General features: G+C 49.4%; 1 protein-coding gene across 1 annotated transcript; it reads right to left on the bottom strand.

Annotated features, from left to right (window-relative positions):
* Window positions 1-52: 52 nt before the first annotated feature.
* Ivd (isovaleryl-CoA dehydrogenase) lies at window positions 53-18,690 on the bottom strand. Its single transcript, XM_028885980.2, has 12 exons — window positions 18,510-18,690; window positions 15,039-15,128; window positions 14,781-14,832; window positions 9,019-9,188; window positions 8,063-8,156; window positions 7,757-7,893; window positions 6,139-6,235; window positions 4,395-4,488; window positions 3,703-3,784; window positions 3,109-3,213; window positions 2,954-3,026; window positions 53-974 (listed from the first exon to the last, which is right to left on the bottom strand). Exons 1-12 carry the CDS (start codon window positions 18,648-18,650, stop codon window positions 841-843), a joined length of 1,269 nt encoding a protein of 422 aa, XP_028741813.1. The 5' UTR covers window positions 18,651-18,690; the 3' UTR covers window positions 53-840.
* Between the last annotated feature and the right edge of the window lie 5,614 nt (window positions 18,691-24,304).

The raw sequence follows: 24,304 nt of genomic DNA, 5'->3' as shown, positions 1-24,304 counted from the left end.
CAACAGCAAGTGGCTTGCTTCTCCTCAGAACAATGCTTTGGGGGAAGAAGAGTTCGACTCGCAGTATGTTTAATACAAAATGGCAGCAGCCGCTGTGCAGCGGTAACAAAATTAGCCACAGGGTGTCTGGAGAAATGTGCACAGGCAGAGAGAGGGACTGGAGTTGAGCCAGGCAACCCAGGCCGGCCACAGGGCCGGTGCCTGCTGCCCAGTCAGCTGCAGGAGGTCACATGAGCAGGCTCAGTGCCAGCCTGTGACAGAGCGATGCCGTCAGATTCAGGTACACCAGGGAGGCCAGCGAGAGCCAATCTTCCGTGCCATCCACCGTGGTTAGACCAGGACTCCGTCCTTCCTCTGGTCTGCCACAGATGTTGTGGAGGTGTTTAGACCTTAGGATGACAGCCCGCAAGGACAAGGTTGTTGCCTTTTCCTCAAGAAAAGAGACCATTAAAAAAAACGGAAAGCAGCGATGCTTCCGCTCGGGTGGAAAGGGCTCCCTGCCGGAGGCTTGCCCAAGAAAAGGAGTCGGGTACCTACTAAAAGGTGCCATCCCAGAGGGTGAGAACATCAAATCCAGAAGTGGAGAGCGAGGGCACTGTCATGGAGGCCCCCCCACACACACACACAAGCCCTAGAAAAACCAAAGTCATTTTTGCAGTCCGTCTTAAGCTTTCCCGACTGACTGGCTGCCATGGCCGGAGAATCCGACCTCATGTGGGCAGAGAGCTGGTGTGAAGGGCAGCTGAGCCGCAGAGCTCCCTTGGACAGGGGAAAGGGCCCTATGCCTCTGCCTCCAAAGAAAGGCCTGGGTGCTAGGACCAGGGCTGCCAGGCCATGGGGCTAGCGGAAGTCTGCATTGAACGCTCGGCCGATGATCAGCCGCCTCACTTCACTGGTCCCGGCTCCAATCTCATACAGTTTGGCATCTCGAAGGAAGCGGCCCATGGGGAAGTCGTTGATGTAGCCATTTCCGCCTGTGAAGCAGATGTGGGAAGAGAACGGACAGAATTGAAGGCCGCAAGGAAGACAGCCAGGGGGTCATTCCCCAGTATCTTCAGGGACTGGTTTCTTTGCATAGAACCTACCTGTGTTCTCCCAATACCCTCTCCCTCTCCTCTCCCCCACTATGGACTGAGTATGGATCTCACACACACTAGGCAAATGCTCTACCACTGAATTATAACTCCAGTTCATATTTTAAATATCTCTATCTATCTAATGTGACATAAATGTCATTTAAATAGTTACATTGGAATGTTTAGGGATCATGATGAGCAGTCTATGTTCAGCTCAGGTATAATTGGAACCTGTACAGAGGATAACGTGGGTCAGTTTTCTCCTTTAATGGTGTGGGTCCTGGGAACCGAAATCAGCTTGCCAGGCTTTGCAGCAAGCACCTTTATCCACGGAGCCATGTTGCTGGTCCTTTTTTTGTGCTGGCAAAATCCCAAGCCGCTGATAAAATTTTCTTTCCTTCCATTTCCTTTTTGAGACAGGGTCTGTCATATCCTAGGCTGGCCCCCAACTCACAAAATAGCTAAAGATGACCTTGAACTGCTGATCCTCTTACCTCTAACTTCCTGAGTTCTGGGATTACAGGTGTGTGCCACCTGTTATCTAGCTGGTTAACACAGGGCTGGGACAGAGGCTTTGTGTATGCTTGGCAAGGATACTACACCGAGCTAGAGCCCAGCTTGGCTGTCTCAGCCTCCTCTTCGGTTTCCCAAGTGCTGGGAGCCCAGGTGAGCACCTCCATGCCCAGCCTTTCCTGAATATCTTTGATTATTTGTTGAACCCGGAAGAACCCCAGGATATACGGGCTCTGGGGGAAGGACTGATTGAAGAGCGGTAGGGGTGACGAGGGAACCTTTTTGGGGCTGGGAAGGCATGGGAGAACTGCTCTAGAAGGTCTCCCAGATTGCTGAGGACCCAGACAAGGAAAGAGAAAAACCTGGGCCTGGGACTCTGGAGTGTCCACCTAGCATGCCTCAAGTTCTGGATTCAGTACTACACACAAACCAGGTGTGGCGGCACATGCCTGTAGTCCCGGTAACTCAGGAGGTGGAGGCAGGAGGATTGGAACTTCCAGGTCATCCTCAGCTACATGACATGCTCACATACCTGAGACCCAGCTTTAAAAAAATGCAAAATCAGTGGCAGACCTGGGCTAGAGGGATGGGATTCCAACCTAAGCCGACATGATTGAGGCTGCTCTACCTGAGGCGTCTCTCCCCATTTCCTGGTGACCTTAGACCCGGCAGGGAAGAGAGGGGAAGCTGGGAGCCTCCAGTCTTCTTCGTCTTCTTCTTTTTTTTTTTCCCATTTATTTTTCTCCTTCCTATTTATTTGTCTGTCTATCTATCTATCTATCTATCTATCTATCTATCTATCTATCTATCTATCTATCAAGACAGGGTTTCTCTGTGTAGCCTTGGCTGTCCTGGAACTCATCCTATAGACCAGGCTGACCTCAAACTCAAAATCCATCTGCTTCTGACTCTTGAGTGCTGGGAGTAAAGGTGTGTGTCACCCCCACCCAGCTGTTTTTTTTTTTTTTCCTCTTAAAAAATTGATTTTATGTATATGGTTTTGCCGACATGTTTGTCTGTGTACCACATTTGTGCCTGGTGCTCTCAGAGGCCACACGAGGATGTTGGTTCCCCTAGAACTGCAGTTACAGATGGTTGTGAGCTGTCAGGTGGGTGCTGGGAATAGAACCTGGGTCCTCCGGAAGAGAGAAGCCAGTGTTCTTAACCACTGAGCTGTGTCTCTAGGCCTCACTCCCCTTTAAAATAATAAAGATCCATTTATTTATTGACTGTCATTACAAAAACTTCCCTTTCCTCTTCACTGCGGGCAGACAGAGCCTAGAGGTGCCCGCATGGCTGTAGCTAGTTTAAGCAGAGTGAGTAGTGGAGAGGGACCCCAGGAGTGGAGAGTGAGGGCCACTCACCTAAACACTGAATGCCGTCCAGGGCTACTTGTGTGGCACACTCGGCTGCATACAGAATCACGCCGGCACAGTCCTGTGGGACGAGGCTTTGCTCAGCAGGGTCCCGGTGGATGACCCACCAACCCACCTCTTCGTCCCCCAGAGCTGGCCCTCACCTTGGCAATGACGTGGCCTTCATCACAGGCTTTGGCGACATTGTAGACATACTGTCGACATGCCATGAGGCGGGTGTACATGTCGGCCATCTTTCCCTGCATCAGCTGGGCACAAAGGGAGGCCGTGGGTCACCATGCTGGGACACTCTGATTACTGAAAGCAGGTCAGTGGCAAGGACAAGCTGACAGTCAGGGATGAGGAGCCAGGGGCACAGAGAAGAGATGGGACTTGCCAAGGACAATGGAGACGGAAACAACTCCAGGAGATGAGGCTAGCGAGCTGCCTCCCGTGTGGCTCGCTTCCGGCAAGAAGGGTGGAATTAGAAATGCAGCTCCCATCCCCTAAACTCCAATGTTCTGCGTGCTTTACCCTCCAGCCTTGCAGTGTCTAGTTCACTCATCTCAAACGGGAATGGGTAGGACAAGGTGAGGACCCTCCAAAGCCAGGCTGCATGGGAAAGGAGCTGCAGTCTGCAGTCTGAGGACGGCGGCTCATTCTGCTAGAGGAGGGCAGTCACCTGCAGCGCGCCACTACCTCCTCGTCGCCTTTAATCCAGCAAAAGGGGGCCTTTCGGCGGCGAGTATTCCCCTTACCTGGAACTGGCCGATTTTCTGGCCAAAGGCTTCCCTTACATGCAAATAGGGAATGGTGTGGTCCAGGACAGCCTGCATGATCCTGCCGGAAGAAGAAAGGCACCGTGGAGGTGTGATGTTGTCAAATGGGGTGAGGTAACAGAAGAGGGGAGACTGGAGTCCCCGGGAGAAGAAGGGGAGGGGCCTGAGAAGCCCCCCGCTGGCCCTCCCCGCTGGCACCGCCCCCCCCCGCTGGCCCTCCCCGCTGGCACCGCCCCCCCCCGCCTGGCACTCCCCCTACCCCCCCCCCCCCCCCCGCTGGCACTCCCTGCTGGCACTGCCTCAGAGGAAGCCGCCTGCCCAGCTCCCAGGCCCTTCCTCTGAGGGCAGGCGGGTGTGGTGGGGCCGCGGGAGGGGTCAGAGTCTGGCCCTCTTGTTTCTCAACCACACTGACTACGCAGAGGCAGCCCTCACCTGCCATCTGTCACATGATGACATTTCCCTCTGTGTAAAGAACTTAAACAGAGAAGCAGATTCTCCAGGACAGAGGATAGCTCACAAAATAGCTTCCTTTGTTCACCCCCCCACCCCCGGTCCAGGGGAGGCTGCTAACCTAACGAGGCTGGGGAGCTCGGGTTGCCCCAGCCTCACACTCACTCAGGGGCCCACCAGCTTCCTCACACGGGTGAAACTTCATGCCCCCTCACACTCACCCAAGGGGTCCACCTGCCAGCACCAGGCGTTCGAGGTCCAGCCCGCTCATCAGTACGTAGACACCCTTACTCTCTTGGCTCAGGATGTTGGCAGCTGCGGGGAATACGTGCCAGTCAGTGAGGGCCGTTCATAGCCGCTTCACGGTTATAAAAGGTGCCATGTCACACAAGGCACAAAAGTACGTTACTCAACCTTCAACTAGGGTTTCCAGTGAGAGGCAAAGATGAGCTCTCTGCCACTTCCAGTCAGAGGTGGAGTTTTCAGGACCCCACACCACGCACAATACTACGGAGCCCCAAGTTGTTAGATCTTCCCTTTCTCACCCTGGACTCCCTGGGATGGGAAAGAAGAAAGGCTGACTGGTTTAGAAGTCACCCACCCTTCTTGGATTCTTTCTGCACCTGATGTCTACTTATACCGAAATCTGAGAACTTATCGGCCCGAGGTTGTGTGCTCGGTTCAGGGTCACCTCTCAGCAATGTCCATGAAAGCTGCTTAGTCTATGAGTTAGGGTGTCGGTGACAGAAGCTGATGAGCACCTACCCCGCCCCCCACCATAAGGACTTGGGAGACGTGGGCAGAACATTTTGTGTAGAAACTTGACAGCCTAACCTGCCTTTTTTTTTTTTTTTTTTTTCCCCTTCCTTCTTTTTTTCCTCACTGCCTTTAAGGATGATGAATGATTTTTTTTTTCCTTTCTTTCTAAAAGTGAGTCTGTATGGATTCTCTTTCCTGGACACTCTTTCTGACCACAGCATGCTGTTTCTGGATGGTTTATGGCTGATGCACGAAGCAGCCCTAATTCATGACCAGATCCATGCCCTCAGCTCTCTCACAGTGCCACATAGTGTCACGTTCACAGTTACGGCACAGGGGAGAAAATATTCCTGCAGAATCAAATTACCTCTCCTCCATCGAGTCTGGCTTCTGTCAATTTATTCAGAAGGGCTTTTTAGCACCATTACCGAGTGTAATTCAGAGTGTTGTGGTTTGGACACGAAATGGCCCCCTGCGGGCTGGTGGGCGGAAGGCTTGGTTCGCAATGAGGCAGTGTTCTGAGGTGGGGTTTGGGACGTGACTGGAAGGCTGACCTAATCAATGGATTAACCTGATGATGGATTCATAATTTAATGGCATTAATGAGAGACAGTGGAAATGGAGACAGGGCCTCCAGGAAGAATTGGCCACTGGGGTGTGTGTCTTTGAGAGTCTAATAGGATTCTGGCCTCTTCTTCCATCTCTGCTACTTATCCTCCGTAAGATTTTAAAGCAGCTCTCCCAGGCCCTTAGGCCTTCCTGCTCTGGCTCAGCATAGGAGCAGAAGCAACAGAGCCAGCCAATGGGCCATAGGCTTGACACCTAAAACCATGAGGGAAATAAATTCTTCCTCCTTTAACTTGTTCCTGTCGGGTTATTTATAAAGGTGACAAGAAGTAGGGCTAGCGCATGTAGGCCATACAGGCGAATGCATAGGAAGTCTGAAGGACATCAGTGGACGGTGGCTGGCCTGACCTTTCACCGTCCGCTACTGGCAAGGTGTGTTCCCCATCCTTCATCTGGGCAGGCAAGCAAACAGCCGCAGGGCCTGTGGCCAGGACAGACAGCTGTCCAGTGGCTCTCGGCCCGCAGTCTAGCCACATATCATGGGACGCACAATGGTAGTGCACCTCTGTAACCAGGGGACGGGCTTCTCCAGCTCCCAAAGGAGTCAGGCTAGGGACCCTTTATTCTCTGTACACTTACCAGGCACTTTGCAGTCTTCAAAGATCAGCTCACAGGTGTTGGAACCCCTCATACCCAGCTTGTCAAGCTTCTTGGAGGTGCTAAAACCAGGCATACCCTTTGCAGGAAACCAAAGGAGGTCCTGGTTAGACTTGGCCCAAGCGGGCCTAAAAAGGGGAAAGCTCACTTCACTGACCGATTCTGATATCTTCCCAGCATGCCCACATCTGCTCCCGAGTTCTCCCTCTGCAAAACTCCAGCCTTCGCGCCTCACTGACTTCGTTCCCAACTCCTCTGCCGCCAGCCTGCTTCTCCCCACTTCTCAGGGGAGCAGTTCTTTCTTCCTCAACAGAACATTCAGCCCCCAGCCCTCCTCCCTCTCCCAGGGACACGACTCTGAAGACACTCTCAGAGCCCATACCAATTCCTCTGCCCCCCTTCTCTTTAGCCAGCTGTCCCTGAAGGAGCCCCGATTCCAACCACCTGCACGCCTTGACCAGGAAGACGCAGACGCACGTGTGTTGCCAAATGCCCAGGGGAGCGACGGCACACGCTGCTCCGTTACCTCCGGGCCTTTCCGGTTCCAGTCTTAGCCAGCTCCTCCCCCTCCTCCTCGTGGAGTGTGCTGCCAACCTTTGTACCATGTACTTAAACTTTCTAGCATTCCCCTGGAGCTGGGTTCCCAAGCCTCAGTGGCACCTGCCCTCTTTCTTCACCATTTATTCGACGGTTGGTGTGGAGCCAACACCTGTTCCCTGAACTTAAACACCTCAAACTTTTTCCAGGCTGGGGCACACGCCTTTAATCTCAGCATTGGGGAGGCTGGGGCAGACAGATCTCTGTGAGTTCGAGGGAAACCTGGTCTAGACAGCTCGAGTTCTAAGCCAGCCAGGGCTACACAAATGAGACCCCATCTTAAAACAATAAACAAAACAACAACAACAACAACAAAAACTCCCCTGGTTTTTTCTCTATACTGAAAAGTTTACTGTTTCCTGTTTTTATGTTTTTGAGACAGTCTTTCTATACAGACCTGGACCTCACTACAAGGACCAGGCTAGCCTCAAACTTGCCTCTGCCTGTCAAGTGCTGCTCAGATTACAAATACACCTTGTCTGGCTCCTGGTTTGTTTAAAACAAAACCAAAATTAAAATGGAACTCTTGAGTTTTAATCTAACTCCTGATGTATGTTGTCCTTGTCCATACTATTGGAGGTACAGTGTCCAAAACATTTGTATTCGCACCCATGCCTCAGTCTCCCCGACAGCTCCTGCTCAGCTCAGTAAGACGATCCCATGGCTTCTTTTCCATTTTCTTCTTCTTTGATTCTGTGGACAGCTTTACTATCTACATTCAGACCTGACCCAGCCTCTCTGCATCTCTCTTTCTTTTTCTTTTCTCTCTAGTGCTGAAAATTGAACCCAGGGTCTGCACATGCTGGGAAGCTGCTCTCCACTGGGCAACTCTGCCAGCACAGGACTTGACTTTTGGGCTGTCTTCTTCAGCCTCTCATTACCCACCATCCTCTGGGAGCAGAGCACAGAACACTGATCTCAATCTTGACCAGCTGGAAGGGGTTATCTCTGTCACTATTGTCAGAGCTGGAAGTCTCTCCAATCCCACGCCCACCATCCTCACCTTCTCCACAATGAAGGCTGTGATGCCCCGGGAAGCTGGCATGGCATTCAGATCTGTCTTGGCATAGACAACGAGGACATCGGCATCGGGGCCATTGGTGATCCAGAACTTGTTGCCGTTCAGAATGTAGTGGTCTCCTAAGGGAAAGGCTGTCTGTGCAAGTCTCCTGTCCTGGTTCAGCCAGTCCGTCCACAGAACTGCGGCCGCCCTGCTGGGAACCCAGCAGAGACGACCCCCAACTGCTCCTCCCTCGTCCCGTCCCAGTTTCTCTGCCTTTTCCGGCGGCTTTGTGGCAAGAGGCCTTACCTTTCTTTTCTGCTTTAAGCCTCATGGAGACAACATCAGAGCCAGCATTGGGTTCACTCATGGCCAGGGCTCCGATGAACTCACCGCTGATCAGCTACAAGGGAAGCCGAGACCGCCTTGTTAGGACTGTGGAAGCACCCTGGACGGCCTCTTCCTGCCCGCATGCTGCCCCCAAACTGCCCCCAGAGCAAAGTGGAGTACCTGCAAGGCCTCTCTTCCCTCTACTCCTGTGTCCACCACTTTTTGGCGGTACTGGGGACTGGCTCCAGGGTCTCAAACATGCTAAGCAAGGGATTTACCATTGAGACCGCCTCTCACCCCTCAGTCTTTATAGTTTAAAAATTCTATTTTTATTTATTCGCGTGCGTGTGCGTGTGTGTGTGCGTGTGTGTGGACAATCTGTGGGAGTTGGTTCTTTCTCCGCCACGTGTGTCAAACTCAGGTTATCAAGCTCGGTGGCAGGCAGGTATTTTCACCACTAAAGCCGGCTCACTGGCTCCTATTTGCTTTTTGAGACGGGGTCTTGCCAAATCACTCACGCTGGGATTTGTGAGTCTCCTGCTTCTGCCTCCCAAGCAGCAGCTGAAACTCTACATATGTCACAGGTCACCACATCCCTGACTGAAGGGTCCCCCCGCCCCTTTTGTTCCGAGATAGGGGTTCTCTGAGTAGCCCTGGCTGTCCTGAAACTCACTCTGTAAACCAGGCTGGCCTCAAATTCACAGAAATCCGCCTGTCTCTGCCTCCCAAGTGCTGAGATTAAAGGTGTGCACCACCACCACCAGGCCAAGGTCTTTTGACTTAAGCATTTCAAAGCAATCTCAGGCACTTTCCTAATTCTATTTAGTTCACAGCGGCAAGACAAGACTGAAAATCTGCTTGGCCCCCACAAGGGGAGGGCATGTCATGGTGGCCATGTTGAGTCCATGTGGGTTTCTTCTTTCCCATCTCCTCACCTTGGGAAGGTATTTCTCTTTCTGTGCCTCATTCCCATTGCGGACAATCTGGTTGACGCAGAGGTTGGAGTGGGCACCGTAGCTGAGCCCCACTGCTCCAGAAGCCCGCGATATCTCTTCCATCACCAACACATGTTCTAGGTAGCCCAGGCCAGAGCCGCCATACTGAACTGGGAGGGGGACGGGGTGGGAAGCAGAAAGGCATCCAGGTTACACTGGAACACTGACAGGAATCTTTTAGTAACCGGCAGGAAAGAAACACCCTGGTAGCTATATTCCAAGTCCCCCTAGCAAGGCCGGCAGGCTATTGCCAGGGACTCTGCTCAGAAGGACACAGGGCTGGTTCTGCTTGCTCCTGCCGGGGAGCTGCAGTTCAGAACCCACTATGGCCAACTCTGGCTTTATCCCGACATCTTCAGTGAGGACAAGCAAAAACCTGAGCACCCACTCTTCCAGAAGTTACAGAAGGCAGAAGCAGATGGATGAAGGAAGAAAGAAGGAAAAGAAACATGAAGAGGGTGGGTGGCGAGGGGGCTATGTTCAGAGCACGGAAATCGGTTACAGACTGTGTATGTGCAGAGGCCTCAAGAAGGTGAGGTTTTAAAGGACTTATTTGTGTTTTTACTTATCTCTGCCACATGCGCACGGGGGGCCCCCAGACACCAGAAGAGGGTTCTGGAGTCCCTAGGGCAGCGGTTTTCAACCTGTGGGTCACGACCCCTTTGAGAAACCTACCTCCAAAAATATTTACATTACCATTCATAATGGTAGCAAAATTACAGTTATGAAGTAGCAATGGAAATAATTTTATGGTTGGGGGGTCACCACAACATGAGAAACTGTATTAAAGGGTTGAAGCATTAGGAAGGTTGAAAACTACTGTCCTACAGCTCGAGTGTTATGCGGACATCAAGGATTGAACTTGGGTCCTCTGGAAGACTAGGAAACGCCCTTAACCACTGAGCCATCTTTCTGGCACCAAAGGTGAGGTGTGATAGCATCGCTTTGGGAACAAAGTAGGTCTGATACATATACATGTAGCATATACACACAGGTGTGCACATGTATGCACACACACAGATACAGAAATTTTTTAAAAATCTTCAAAAAAAACCCAAACAAACAAACAAACAAACAAACAAAAAACGGTTTTCAGGATAGGCACAGTGGCCCACAGACTTTGGAAGGTGGAAATGGGAAGATCACGAGTTCAATGCTATCTATGGCTACATAGCAAACTCAATGCTGGCCTGAGGCCCCCTCTCAAAAAATTAATAAGAAAAGGTAAAGAAAAGAGAATGAAAAAGAGAAAGAAAGCACGTTTCCCTGTGTCTGGGTCCCCTGGTCCTTCACACGGCCACTGTGTAAAGCTCCATAAACAAGCTGGTCTGAGCACTCAGGCTGCCCGGTGTGAGCGAAGCCTAGTCAACCAGGACTCCAGGAAGGACAGTAGGAAACAGAATGCTGTCTGCTCTCAAAACTCGTCCTTCCGCGGGGGCCTGCTGCTGTAGGCCTACGTCTCAGCCACCCGAGAGGCAGAAAGAACACATTCAAGTCTTACCTGGCTATGGAGGGAGTTCAGGGCCAGCGAGGGCAACTTGGCAAGACCCAGCCTCAAGACAAATCAATAGGAAAGGGGGTGGGGATGTAGCTCAATGGTAGGATACTTGTCTGGCACGTGCAAGGCTTTAGGGTCAATCCCCAGTACAAACAACACCAGTCCTGGCTTTCCTTTTGAAGTTCGCACTTGAAAGGATTTTCTCCTGTTTCTTGTTTTATAACTGTGGTTCTGGGGATCAAACCTCGAGCTTCGTGCAAAGTATATTCCCTTGCCAGTGAGCTGCCCTCCTGCCCCGGCTTCTTTCTTTGTTTCTCTTTTTTCCTTTCCTTTCTTTCTTTCTCTTTCTTTCTTTCTTTCTTTCTTTCTTTCTTTCTTTCTTTCTTTCTTTCTTTCTTTCTTTCTTTCTTTCTCCTTCTCTTTCTTCTCTCTCTCTCCTTCTCTTCTTCTCTCCTCTCTCTTCTCTCCTCCCTTCTCCTTCTCCTCCCTCCTCCCTTCCTTCCTTCCTCTCTCTTTTCTTCTCAAATTTTTGCTCTTCTCCCCTCACCTCTGAGTGTTGGGATGACAGGCACCACTCTGTTTCTGTCACGATGGAGACAGGTAAACACTCTAACAACTGAGCTACATCCTCAGGGTCTCAAATACCTCCTCAGGGTGGCCTTGAACCTCCAACCTTCCTACCTCTATCTCTCAAGTGCTGAGATTACAGGTATTTATTACACAGCCTGGCTTCAGCCCATTGATTTTATTTATTTATTTCTAGGTTTATTTATTTTTATTTTATGTGCATTGGTGTTTTGCCTACATGTATGTCTATGTGAGGGTGTCAGATCTTGGAGTTACAGAGAGTTGTGAGCTGCCATGTGGGTGCTGGGAATTGAACCCAGGTCCTCTGGAAGATCAATCAGTACGCTTAACTGCTGAGCCATCTCTCCAACCTGGCCTATTGATTTTAAGTTGCTTTTTTTGTTCCATTAAATACATTCTGATTCAGAAGCATATTATGTTGGGCTGGATCCTAAACTCTCAAAGCACAGAGAGAGTCTTGTTTGGGGGTTCCCAGTAGGTCCCTCCGGAAACTCTCTCACATCGACATGGTTTAAATGAATCATTAAGCAGTTTCATTGTATCACATTCATGTAACTTTCCAGGGTCAACTCAAACCCCAGGACCTAAGCTACTCCAGGAGGATAGAAGATGAACTACACAGACACTTGTCAAACCAATACCTGTATCCTTGGTTTCCAGACCCATCTCTGATACCAAATCTAGTCACATCCCTTACATAAATAAAACGGCAACATAATTTATGCACACCTGCCCACATCCTCTACATCCTCTATTATTCAGTATGTAAATAGTACATACTTTATACCGATAGTTATTAGCTTCCCCCCTTAAACATTTTTACATTTACTTTATTTTATGCACATGGTGTTTGCCTGAATGTATGTATGGGTACCATGTGCATGCCTGGTGCCCTTGGTTGACAGAAGATCCCTTGCAACTGGAGTCAATGGATGGCTGTGAGCCACCATTCGCGTGCTGGGAATGAAGGTTGGTCTTTCGTATGCTCAACAAATGCTCTTCACCACTGAGCCATCTCTCCAGCCACACCCTTTTTTTGAGCCAGGATCTTAGCTCTGTAGCCCAGGTTGGCTCGAGACTTCCTGCCTTAGCCTTCCAAGTATGAGATTAGAAACAGTTGTTCTGCTGGGCAACGGTGGGACACACATTTAACCTCAGCAGTCAGGAGGCAAAGGCTGGTGGATCTCTGAGTTGGAGGCCAGCCTGGTCTATAATGTGAGTTACAGGACAGCTGAGGCTACACAGAGAAACCCTGTCTTGAAAAAAACAAGGAAGGAAGAAGGGGAGGGAGGAAGAAAGGAAGGAGGAAGAAGGAAGGAGGAAGGAAGGATGAGGAAGGAAGGAGGAAGGGGGAAGGAAGGAGGAAGGGAGGAAGGAAGGAAGGAGAAAGGAAGAAGGAAGGGAGGAAGGAAGGAGGAAGGAAGGAAGAAGGAAGAAGGAGGAAGGAAGGAAGGATGAGGAAGGAAGAAGGAAGGAAGGAAGAAGGAAGGAAGGGAGGAAGGAAGAAGGAGAAAGGAGGAAGGAGGAAGGAGGAAGGAAGGAAGGAGGAAGGAAGGAAGGAAGGAAGGAAGGAAGAAGGGAGGGAGGAAGGAAGGAAAGAGTTGTTCTCTACTGTTTAGGAAAGGATGAAAGGACAAAAACCTCTGGTACTGCTCTTATGCCCCAGGAGTGCAGCTGAACGAGGAGGCCAACAGCTCACACATTCACCATCATGGCAACCCCAGCAGGGTCTTTTTTCTAGAAGGCAGCACAGAACCAGAATATACCAGCTCCCTGTCTTTCCCCTCAAAAGTCGTAGCATACACAGGGGATATTGGGCAGGCCCAAGAGCCTACTAAAATCCAAGGTCATCATGTGGCCACCTTACTGAGGACCCAGACATCCCTCTTAGTCCCATTTCTAATCCCAAATGAGCTTTGGGGACAAGTTATAAGCAGAGGACTTAGGCTGTCCCTCAGGGACATACTTTTCCTGAAGGTTCCCACTTACAGGTCACTGGTGAGACAGAGCTCAGCGAACACTGAGGGAGGACTGCTAGGACAGTTAGTCAACTTAGAAGTTTCTACATGCCCCAAGTCATCTGGAGGAGTCTGAGGAGCATGCAGATTCCACAGGATGCAAGGAGGAATCTGAGGAGCATGCAGATTCCACAGGATGCAAGGAGGAATCTGTAGAGCATGCAGATTCCACAGGATGCAAGGAGGAATCTGTGAAGATCATGCAGATTCCACAGGATGCAAGGAGGAATCTGAAGAGCATGCAGATTCCACAGGATGCAAGGAGGAATCTGTAGAGCATGCAGATTCCACAGGATGCAAGGAGGAATCTTTAGATCATGCAGATTCCACAGGATGCAAGGAGGAATCTGAAGAGCATGCAGATTCCACAGGATGCAAGGAGGAATCTGAACATGCAGATTCCACAGGATGCAAGGAGGAATCTGAAGAGCATGCAGATTCCAAGATGCAAGGAAATAAATAGAAAAGACAAGAAATCAGATATGCAGATTCACAGATGCAAGGAGGAATCTGAAGAGCATGCAGATTCCACAGGATGCAAGAAATGAAAACAGAACAAAAGGAGGAATCTGTAGAGCATGCAGATTCCACAGGATGCAAGGCTCTCATTAAATCTCCAGCATGGAACTAAGCAGAGTCAAGAGTCTGAGAGAGCCTGCTTCTTGCCATCACTAATGATTATGTCAGTGGGTGCTGCCTCGGGTCCAAGGATGAGGAAGTTCTTGGGGAATGAGTGATCTTCCCTTTCCATTGATCGTTGATTTCTGTGTGAGTGTATGAGTGTATGTACGTATGTGTATGTGTGTATGATGTATGTGTACATGTGTATGTGAGTGCATGCTCCTGTGTACACGTGTGAGGCCAGAGGAAGATATCGGGCATCCTCTTCTACCACTCTCTACGGTGTCCTTTTTTGGGGGTGGTTTTTCAAGACAACATTTTTCTGTGTAGCCCTGGCTGTCCTGGAACTCACTCTGTAGACCAGGCTGGCCTTCAACTCACATAGATCCGCCTGGCTCTGCTTCTCCAGTGTTGGGATTAAAGACATATGCCACCATGCCTGGTTTACCTTGTTCCTTTTGAGATAGGGTCTCTCACTGAGCCTAGAACTCGTGTTTTTCCTGTGTGCCCCAAACAAGCCTCCAGTCTCAAGCCCCCGACCCCCAGTCAGTTCTGGGATTACAGGCATTGGGTGGGACAGGCCCCGACCCCCCCCCCCCCCCCGACCCCCCCCCCCAGTCAGTTCTGGGATTACAGGCATTGGGTGGGACAGGCCCCGCAGCCCCCCAGTCAGTTCTGGGATTACAGGCATTGGGTGGGACAGGCCCGGCTTTTCTTAGTGCTGAGCTCTGAGCTCTGGCTCTCAAGTTTACACAGCAAATGCTCTCAGCTTGAGCCTTCTCTCCAGCCACTTGCTTTTGTTTTTTTCTGAAACAGCGTCTCACTCTGTAGCCCAGGCTGGCCTTGAACTCTGAGCAGTGCCCCTGTTGCAGGCCCCTGAATGCTGGGACTACAGGAGTGCACCACCATGTCCACTTCCCTTTCTGCCTGTTTTGGCAACAGAGAACGCTCTCTTTAGGGAAAGAAGCTGTACTCACCAGGGGCTGTGATGCCCAGGACTCCCAGGCTCCCCAGCTGCTTCCAGAACTCCTGTCAACAGCACAGAGGGGGGGGGGGGTTCAAGAAGGCAGTTCGCCACATGTGGCCAGAACAACAAGCCCAGGCCGTTCAGAGAAAGCAGCTCCACTCTTAGCGAGGCCCCTGTCTCCAGGAGACAGCGTGCACCTTTCTAGGCAGCTGTGCAGAGCAGCGCTGCCCCAGAAGCCTCCACGCCCACCCTCAACCTTGCCACTCACTCTCAGGTCCTTGAACTCGTTGCTCTGATCAATCTCTTGGGCCTTGGGGGTCAGGTTCTCATGAAGGAACTTCGATATAGTCTGACGGAGCTAGAGGGAGAGAGGTAGACAGAGGCTACTGAGACCAAGACATGGTTGCCACCGAGAGCAATGTCCCGGGGTTGAAGGCGTATTCGGGGAGCCAGGCCACAGGCACTCTCACTGTGTAGCGTCAGGTTGAGGCTTAGGGGTCACATCGAATTATGTTTCCTTAGAGGCATCAGAGCGGAGGGAGCGTCAACTGAGAAAATGCCTAAGATCTGGCTGTAGACAAGGTGTAGGGCATTTTCTTAATTAGTGATCAATGGGGGCCGGTCCAGTGTACTGTGGGTAGGGCCACCCCGGATGGGGCAGTCCTGGGTTACATGAGGAAGCGGGCTGAGCAAGCCACGAGGAGCAAGCCAAAGGAGTTACTGCCTTGATTTTCTTCAAGGAGGAATTGTAAGCCAAATAACCTTTTCCTCCCCACCTTGCTTTTTGGTCATGCTGTTCACCATAGCAATTGTAACCTTAACTAGGACCGTGATCTTCCCCTCTTTCTGAAGGTTCTTGGAAGCTGGGCAGTGATGGTGCATGCCTTTAATCTCAGTACTTGAGAGGCAGAGACAGGTAGATCTCTGTGAGTTCAAGGCCACCCTGGTCTACAAAGTGAGTTCCAGGACAGCCAGGGTTACACAGAGAACCCCTGTCTCGAAAAACCAAAAAAGATTCTTGGTTTAAACATCTTGGAAATGATTACAATATTATCATTTTATTAATTTTAAGTCTGAATTTTGCCCAAGCTGACCTTGAACTCATGTACCCCAGTGACTCAGGTATTGAAGAGATTTTTAAAATGCTGCCTCCCTACATAAAATCACTCCATACCTTTCTGCTCTACTCAGAGTAACACACAAGCCCCAAGCCAGTCCACATAGGCTGTCCTCCGTTGGCCATCCAGCCTCCCCTGTGCCTTTCCATTACCCACCCATTCATTGCACCCCAGACACTCCCCCTCAGTTCTGACACTTGTCAGTCTCTTTACCATCCTTGAGACTTTGGCTAAAAGAGATTACTTGATGGGATTAGACATTGCCCCGGTGGGAAAACTAGAGATCTAGGACTGAGCATCAGACTCAGATGTGAAGTTTGAGGTCTCCAAAGCAGCTCTCTGCCAATCATACAGCCAGGGACTTCTTTTTTTTTTCTTTTCTTCTTCTTCTTCTTCTTCTTCTTCTTCTTCTTCTTCTTCTTCTTCTTCTTCTTCTTTTTTTTTTTTTTTGGTTTTTTTTTCAAGACAGGGTTTCTCTGTGGTGTTTTGGTGCCTGTCCTGGATCTTGCTCTGTAGACCAGGCTGGCCTCGAACTCACAGAGATCTGCCTGGCTCTGCCTCCTGAGTGCTGGTATCAAAGGCATGCACCACCGCTGCCCGGCTTTTGTTGTTCATTTTTAAACCGTATTTATTTATTTTGTGTGTGTGCGTGCGTGCGTGCGTGCGTGCGTGTGTGTGTGTGTGTGTGTGTGTGTGTCACTGCGCATGTATGGAGGTGAGAGCACAGCTTTTCAGGTCAGTTCTCTCCTGCTACCATGTGGGTCCTGAGAACGAAATTCAGGTCAGCAGATCTCGTGTCAAGTGCCTTTGACCACTGGTCCTTCTTGCTAGTCTACTCTGATGTTTCTAGGCGGTTTAGCACCATGGCTAGGACTCCGGGAGAATCAGTCCTAAGCACTTCATGCGGCCTCTAAGTCACACACACACACACACACACACACACACACACACACACACACACACCCCACCTGAGTTCTGGTTCAGCCTCATTTATAATCACACTCTTCACACACGCTTCATCACCCTCTCCCCACCTTTCATTTGGTTACAAGAACACAACTCACTAGGTTCCTTAATATTTAACTTCTGCCCATTTGAAGCCAGAGTTTGCCATGTCATCCAGGCCTTGCCGAATTGCTGTATGTCCCCGAAGGGCTGGATGGGATGGCCCAGCGGGTTCAACGCACACCCTGTAAGCCTGACGACCTGAGTTTAGTGCCCCCTGAACCCGGAAGGTGGAAAGAGAGAACACACTCGACAGAGATGTCCTATGACCTCCACATACGCACACAATAATAATACAGCTCAAAAAAAACCTTTAAAAAAAAGAACACTATAAAGCTAGTTATAGTGGCATGGAGTTACAGACAGTTGTGAGCTGCCATGTGGGTGCTGGGAATTGAACCAGGGTCCCCTGGAAGAGCAGTCAGTGCTTCCTACCTAAGTCCTACCTAAGACTTGCTGCTTTGCAGATAACCTAGGTGACTCCCAAAACCCACATGGAGGCTCACAACTATTTCTCACTCCAATTCCAGGGGACAGGACAGCCTCTTCTGACCTCTGCTAGCACCAGGTAGGCACATGGTGCACATACATACATTCTGGCAAAACACCTGTACACACAAAATAAGCAAATCCAAAAATTAGTTGAAAAGGTAAACGACTTAGCCAGCAACCATCCAATTCCTTTATTAATGTCGGATGTACAGGGACAAAAATGACAGTCCACATGAACCTCAGCACGACTGTGAGAAAGTCACATCCTAAAAGTATGAGAAAGTCACGAAAGCATGACTTTCCCTTGTACACACCCGACTCAGACACTCTGTGCGCCAAGCAGTCCCTCCTTAGCACTTTTATTAGGCAGTCTATAGCAATTGTTTAATATAATGTATACATTGCTAGGACCTGAGCCATCCCGGGAAATTAGTCACTAGCTTTATTTAGAGGAAACTGTCTTAAATGCAGCAATAAGAGTGGATAGGCAATCTGTGAACTTTCAAGATTGGTTCAGCTTTCTGCTTTAGGCCTTGATGAAGGCAAACTAAGGGTGCATTTCGAAATCCCTTAAGTCTGCCACTCAAAACACAATGCCTTGTTGGTTATGGATCAACCATAATTTCAATCATAAATTGAGAACCACAATTTAAAGCTTAATACGGTGGCCCTCACCTTTAATCCCATCACTCTGGAGGCAGAAGCAAGCCGAAGATGAGAGTTCAAGACCAGCCTGGTCTACAAGGCAAGGTCTGGGCTACCCAAAGCTATACATCCAGAGACCCCAGGGAAGGGGGTCGGTACATACAGAGAACAACGGCTTGGAGTCTGAGTGGACTCACGATTGCCACCAGAGGCAGGACCAACCAACACTCCCACCCAAACACCACAAAGAGCTTTGATCTTTACTCTTCTATCTCCTTCTAGCAGCTCTGCCTTGCTGTCTGTCTCAAATCTTCCCTTCTTAGAGATAACGATGAGTCAGAGGCTTGGGCATTAGCTAAGAGTAGGAAGCGAGCAGATCCTCTCCCTGGCTTCTGAGTGACGCTTCCAAGGCCCAGCAGGCACAAGTCACTCGTGCGGTGGGACACGGAGACACGAAGCCTTGGGCCTGGCCTCCCTACCTGCTTCTGTTCCTCATTTAGTCCGTTGATAGCATCGTCCACAGGCAACATCGAGTGAGCTCGCTGCGGGACAGCGAGGGGCGACGGCCGCAGTTTCCAACTGGACACCCGTCGCCCCAGCAGCCGGATCGCAGTCGCCATCTCGGCCTTGCACCGGAGCTCCAGGGAGCATTAGCTCCACCAATCCTAGTCTCACAACTCCGTCCAATTGGAAAGGGGGTGGGGATCCAGCAGCCAATCACACTCGGAGGCCAGCCGAAGGCTGCGCTGCTCTTGCTTCCACGCGAGCCAATCAGCCGCGAGGCGGTAGTCTTCCTTGGCCCCGGCCGGTACTTTCTTTCCTAAGAGTCTGTCCTGGGGCACAAGAGTCCACAATACAGTATCCCGTGTTGAGATTGTAACCTTTAGCTGCAGAAGACTATCTTCGTGGGAAAACAAGCACTCCAACACAGGACGGTCCGAGCGCCTAGTGCGGAGGAATCAACTGTCCAAGCAGATCTGGGCTAGAGAAGATCTGTAGAGACTCTCTTGCTCTCGAGTCCCGCACTGGTTTAAAACAGTAAGATTCGCTTGGCTATTATGTAACAGGTTTTGGTTCTTGCTGTTCTCCAGATTATGTAAAGACGTTTTCTCGACAGGGCAGGGAGAGAAGAGCGAGCGGTCTTTGAGGTCCCCTGAAAAAGCCTCACGTGTGAAGATTCTATAGACTGATTTAGAACTTTCTGATTATGGAGACTGGGCTATTTCAGATTCTCAGCCAAAGTTATCTTGGAGACGGGCTGGAGAGGTGACTCGGTAGTTTAGAGTATGTGCTTCTCTGCCAGAAGACCCGAGTTCAATTCCCAGCCCCCACATAGGCAGCTTGCCACTTCCTCCAACTCCATCTCCAAGGGAATCTGACACTGTTGGCCTACACAAGCACCTGTACACACTTTCACACGAATACATAAATAAAAATAATAAAAATGTATCTTTAAAAGTGGTCTTGGACCACCAGGTGTCTGACTGGCACTTACTCCTGGTGGTGGCCTCAGCCACACATTTCCACCCTGGGTTAGGGACTCAGTGTTTAGGGGATTGTTGACGTCTTGGGGGCAGGTGTGGTCCCTTCCTCCTCCCTCTGAGGCCTGAAACCTCAGAGCTTACCTTCCTTAATACTGTAAGTCTGGTCCTGCCTCGGAGTGACTTAGGACACCGTGAGAAAACCCAGGGCTTGCCTTTACACAAACCTGGAGCCAAATCCGAGCTTTGCTGCTCAGGTCAGGGAACACCTAGACATCTCAGTTCCTCCTTCTAGGTGCTGACCCTGCCCTGGATGATATCAAACCACTGTCTCCTTCGAGTCCATGGCTGAGATGCTTTCCTTTTGGCTTTCTTCTCCTGGCTGTATCAGTCTGATTCAATAGCTGTGTGACCCTGGGTAGATTATGGCCCCTCTCTGGGCTCCTTGGTAATATAAAAGGGAGATAATACTACTATTGGCCTTAAAAGACCACGGTGAGAATTAAATGATAATGTCTATATGGGACCTAACAGACTGCCAGAGGACAGTCAGTGAGGGACATGTGTAGAGGTTGTTAGAGCATGCCCCTGCCAGCCTGTGCTTTTCTTGGGGGTAGCATCTGGGAGGCAGAAGGGATGAACAAATGAGAATGGGGAAGTAGGTAGATCAGGGCACAGCAGGGGGCCGTGGGTCCAATCCTGTTCAGTTTCACCCCGGGGACCCTCCTCTGTGTTGAGCTGATAAAGCACGCACTGGCTCGGTGCTGCTGTGGCCTGGACTCTGTGAATCACACCGTGCCGAGCCACGCCAGAATAATCACCACAGCCCCAGCCTCTGACACGCTCTCCCCAAACCCGGTAAACAATTTACTTTTGATGGTTGACAAACGACGAGAAATTAATATACCTGCCACTCAAGTGGGGGAAAATGACTCGCAGTGATTCCAATTTGCTGGAAATTGCAAGCTAGTACTCTGAACGAGTTGATGCTGTAATTTCTTTGTTTTTTTTTCCTCATCGAAATCCGTGTCCCCTGGTCAGGTGAGATGCTTACTGGGTTTGTGTTTTGTATTATCGACTGTGAGCTATTGTTACCTGGTGTAATTGAGTTGTGAATCTTTTTTAAATAAAGAATTAGTAGCAGATCAAAAAAAAAAAAGTGGTCTTGGAGTATTTTTAGTTCCTTTAGTAGCTTATCTCCAACCTCTGTATCTGACCTAACATTCTGGACCATCAGGTAAGAAAATTTAGTTTTTTAATTAATTAATTAATTAATTAGAGACAGGATCTCTCTATGTAGTCTTCGCTGTTCTAGAACTTGCTGGCTTTGAACCCAAAGAGATCTGCTTGCCTCTGCCTCCCAGGTGCTTTGACTAACAGTGTGCACCACCACACGCATCTGGAATTTATTCATTTAGCAGATCACTAACTTGTAACCAAACCAAAAACCTAGTAATGTCATCAGATAGCATCTAGAATTGGTTTGCAGCAATTCACCTACCCAGTGTTGGCACCAACGTCTTTGGTAAACGCACTGATTCATGACTCTCCTTGGTTGTGACTATACAGGTATCCTGTAGCTATTCCCACAGCCAAGGGTGTCATTAAGGATGATCTGAATTTTGGTTCCCAGGACAGGGTCCCTCATATTGGCTTAGAATAAACTTAGTACCTTTGGGGATGAGAGCTGTCTTTTGTGTCCAGAAGAAGACAGACAGACTGATAGGAGTCAGGCTCTTATCTTAACTCCCTTTATGAGATTTTCCACTCCTGTGATAACGCCCCTTGGGACAGCTCATCCCAAGGGTGCCACACCCAAATCCAGGAAGGGGCTTTGCACACACATGGGACTCTGAACACATTTCTTGGCTTTTTGCTGTCTCTTCATTACCTGAAGATGAAAACGGTATTCCCCCATACTTCAATGCTATCACAAGGCACACTTACTAGAGCAGAGAGGGTGCAGCACAATGTGAAGCATCCATGAGGCTTTGGTTCAACTCAGCATCCAAAATTAAAATCCAAACGATTGCATACTTAATCACACTTAATCATACTTAATCACACAGTGCAGCCCTCAGCACCAGGTCCTCACTGTCAGGTATTCTGCTGACTCCCCTCCACCTGTCCCCACATCCTAACTAACTCCAGAGTCCTGCCTTCTGGGACCTCCCCGATGAGAAGTCAAGAGCCAATTACATACCACTACTAGCAGCTGCAGTAGCACAGACCTATAATCTCAACCCTTGGGAAACTGAGGCAGGAGGATCAGGAGTTCAAAGTTATTTTTAGCTGCATGAGAGTTGGAGGCCAGCCTGAGCCAACACGAGACCAGTGTCAACACACACACAAAAAGAAAACACAGAGTGGACTGGAGAGATTGCTCAGAGGTTAAGAGCACTGACTGCTCTTCAGAGGTCCTGAGTTCATTCCAGCAACCACATGGTGCTCACAACCATCTGTAATGAGATCTGGCACCTCTTCTGTATACATAATAAATAAATAAATAAATAAATAAATAAATAAATAAATCTTTAAAAAAAAAAAGAAAACACAGAGCACATTGCTCTTATTCCTACTCTGGTTAAAATTAATTCTTTAGCTATTTTGAGACTGTCCTCCATCTCTAGAGACTCAAGGGAAAGTGTATAGTAAAGGCTATTATAGCTGAGTGGTACTTTCCTCAGCCTGTCCTACAGAAGTGAGGAAACCCTGAGTCTTTGCTACTGACCTCCACATAGGTTGTGAAGCACTGCTTTGTAGGAAATAGGGGCAGAAACTCAAAGGGCAATGAAAATCCCCGTGACAAGTGAGGCTCTAGACACCCCCCGGTTTAACCACTTCCACTCAAGTTATCATCATCATCATCCTCATTGCATGTGTGAGTGCAGCTCCTGTGTGGCATGTGGTACTGGCACATGGAAGTCAGAGGACAACATTGTGGAGTGGATTCTCTCCTGATGAGAACAGGAGGTAGGAACTGGACAGACTTTGGCTTGGATACACACACCCTTCTTCTAACGGTGCACTTGGCCACTCCCCTCCTTCACCCCCACACTATTGCAAACAATCTCTCCTTGGACCTTGGAGATGCAGCCTTGGACCCCAATCCACATCAGGCTACATTGGGATGTTTTTTCCTTCCCTCGCCAATCATCAAACTGAAGACAGATTTTATTAAATACATCCCCAATAATCTAGTACTAAAGAATGGAAAGTCATATCCGTACTAGACTGGTTTTTTGGTATTTTCACAGTAAGTCAAAACTGTGTTAGGGAGAATTCCCTACTTATTACCTTATGCCTATGCATCGTTTGATGTGCATATGACTAAAATCAGGTGCATTATGGGAAGGCACATGTGCAGTGGTATGGTAGTTTGAATGTAATTGGCTCCCATAATCTCATAGGGAATGGCACTATTAGGAAGTGTAGCTTTGTTGGAGTAAGTGTGGGCTTGTTGGAGGAAGTGTGTCACTGTGGGGGTGGGCTTTGAGGTTTCTTATGCTCAGGATACCGTCCAGAGTGTCACAGATGACTTCCTGTTGCCTGCAAGATGTAGCACTCTCAGCTCTAGTCCCACCTCTGCCTGCATGCCACCATGCTCCCCATCATGATGATAATGGACTGAACCTCTGAAACTGCAAGTGAGCCACCCCAACTAAATGTTTTCTTTATCAGAATTGCCATCTTCACAGCAATAAAAACCCAAACTTAGACAAGTGGGAAATGATTATATGACCTAATGTGTCGATCAAAGCAGAGACTCACTCTCATTGTGTCCCTTAGTAACTGAACCCTGTAAACCCCATAAAAGGGTGCTCCAAAGAATAATACAGGCCCTTAAATATCTTCTCTTTTGTATTGCTTTGCTTTAAATAACATTTCCTCACTACTTTGCGATCTGGGTGACCCCCTTATTTTGATCCCTTGAATAAGAAGCCAAGAACTTGGGAACACGCAGCCTAGATCTGCTCACTGTCATCACTCTAACGTTTCATGTAAGCACATGTGCTTATTCATATAGATTACTATCAATGAGTGATGAGACATGGCTGTAACCCCAGCACTGGCAAGGCACGGAGATCAGGAGTTCAAAGTCCCCCCCAGCTGTGTAGCACATATAAGGCCAGCTGGGCCACATGAGACCCTGATTTAAAAAAAAAAAGTTAGTCTGGAGAGATGGCTCAGCACTTAAGAGCACCTGGCTGCTCTTCCAGGGGACCCAGGTTGGGTCCCAGCATCCACATGGCAGCTCACAACTGTCCCTATCTCTAGCCCCAGAGGGGATCCAACACCCTCTCTTGGCCTCCATGGGCATTGCACACGTGGTGCACAGACATGCCCCATGCACATACAATAATAAAATGTTAAAAAAAAGTAAACACAGAAAAAAATATTATTTAAGGGTTTCTTCGTGTGGTCCTGGCTGTCCTGGAACTAGCTCTGTAGACCAGGCTGGCCTTGAACTCAGAGATCCGCCTGCCTCTGCCTCCCGAGAACTGGGATTAAAGGCATGGGCCACCACCACCTGACCAGAAAATAATTTTAAATTGTGTGAGGCATGATGGCTGACACCTTTAATCCCAACACTCAGGAGACAGAGGCCGGTAGATCTTTGAATTCGAGGCCAGTCTGGTCTGCATAGTGAGTTCCATGCTAGCCAGGACTGGGTAGAGAGACCTATCTCAAAAACAAAAATAAAACTACAATTTAAATTGTGATGGTGGGATGGCGAGACAGCTCACCAAGTAAAAGCCCACCAGTGAGTTTACAAAGCTTGCCGGCAGAGT

This window comes from Peromyscus leucopus, chromosome 4 (genome assembly GCF_004664715.2).
Source record: "Peromyscus leucopus breed LL Stock chromosome 4, UCI_PerLeu_2.1, whole genome shotgun sequence".
Classification (NCBI taxonomy): Eukaryota; Metazoa; Chordata; class Mammalia; order Rodentia; family Cricetidae; genus Peromyscus; species Peromyscus leucopus.
Note: the sequence above shows the minus strand (reverse complement) of the source record. Positions and strands in the feature narration are given on the sequence as shown.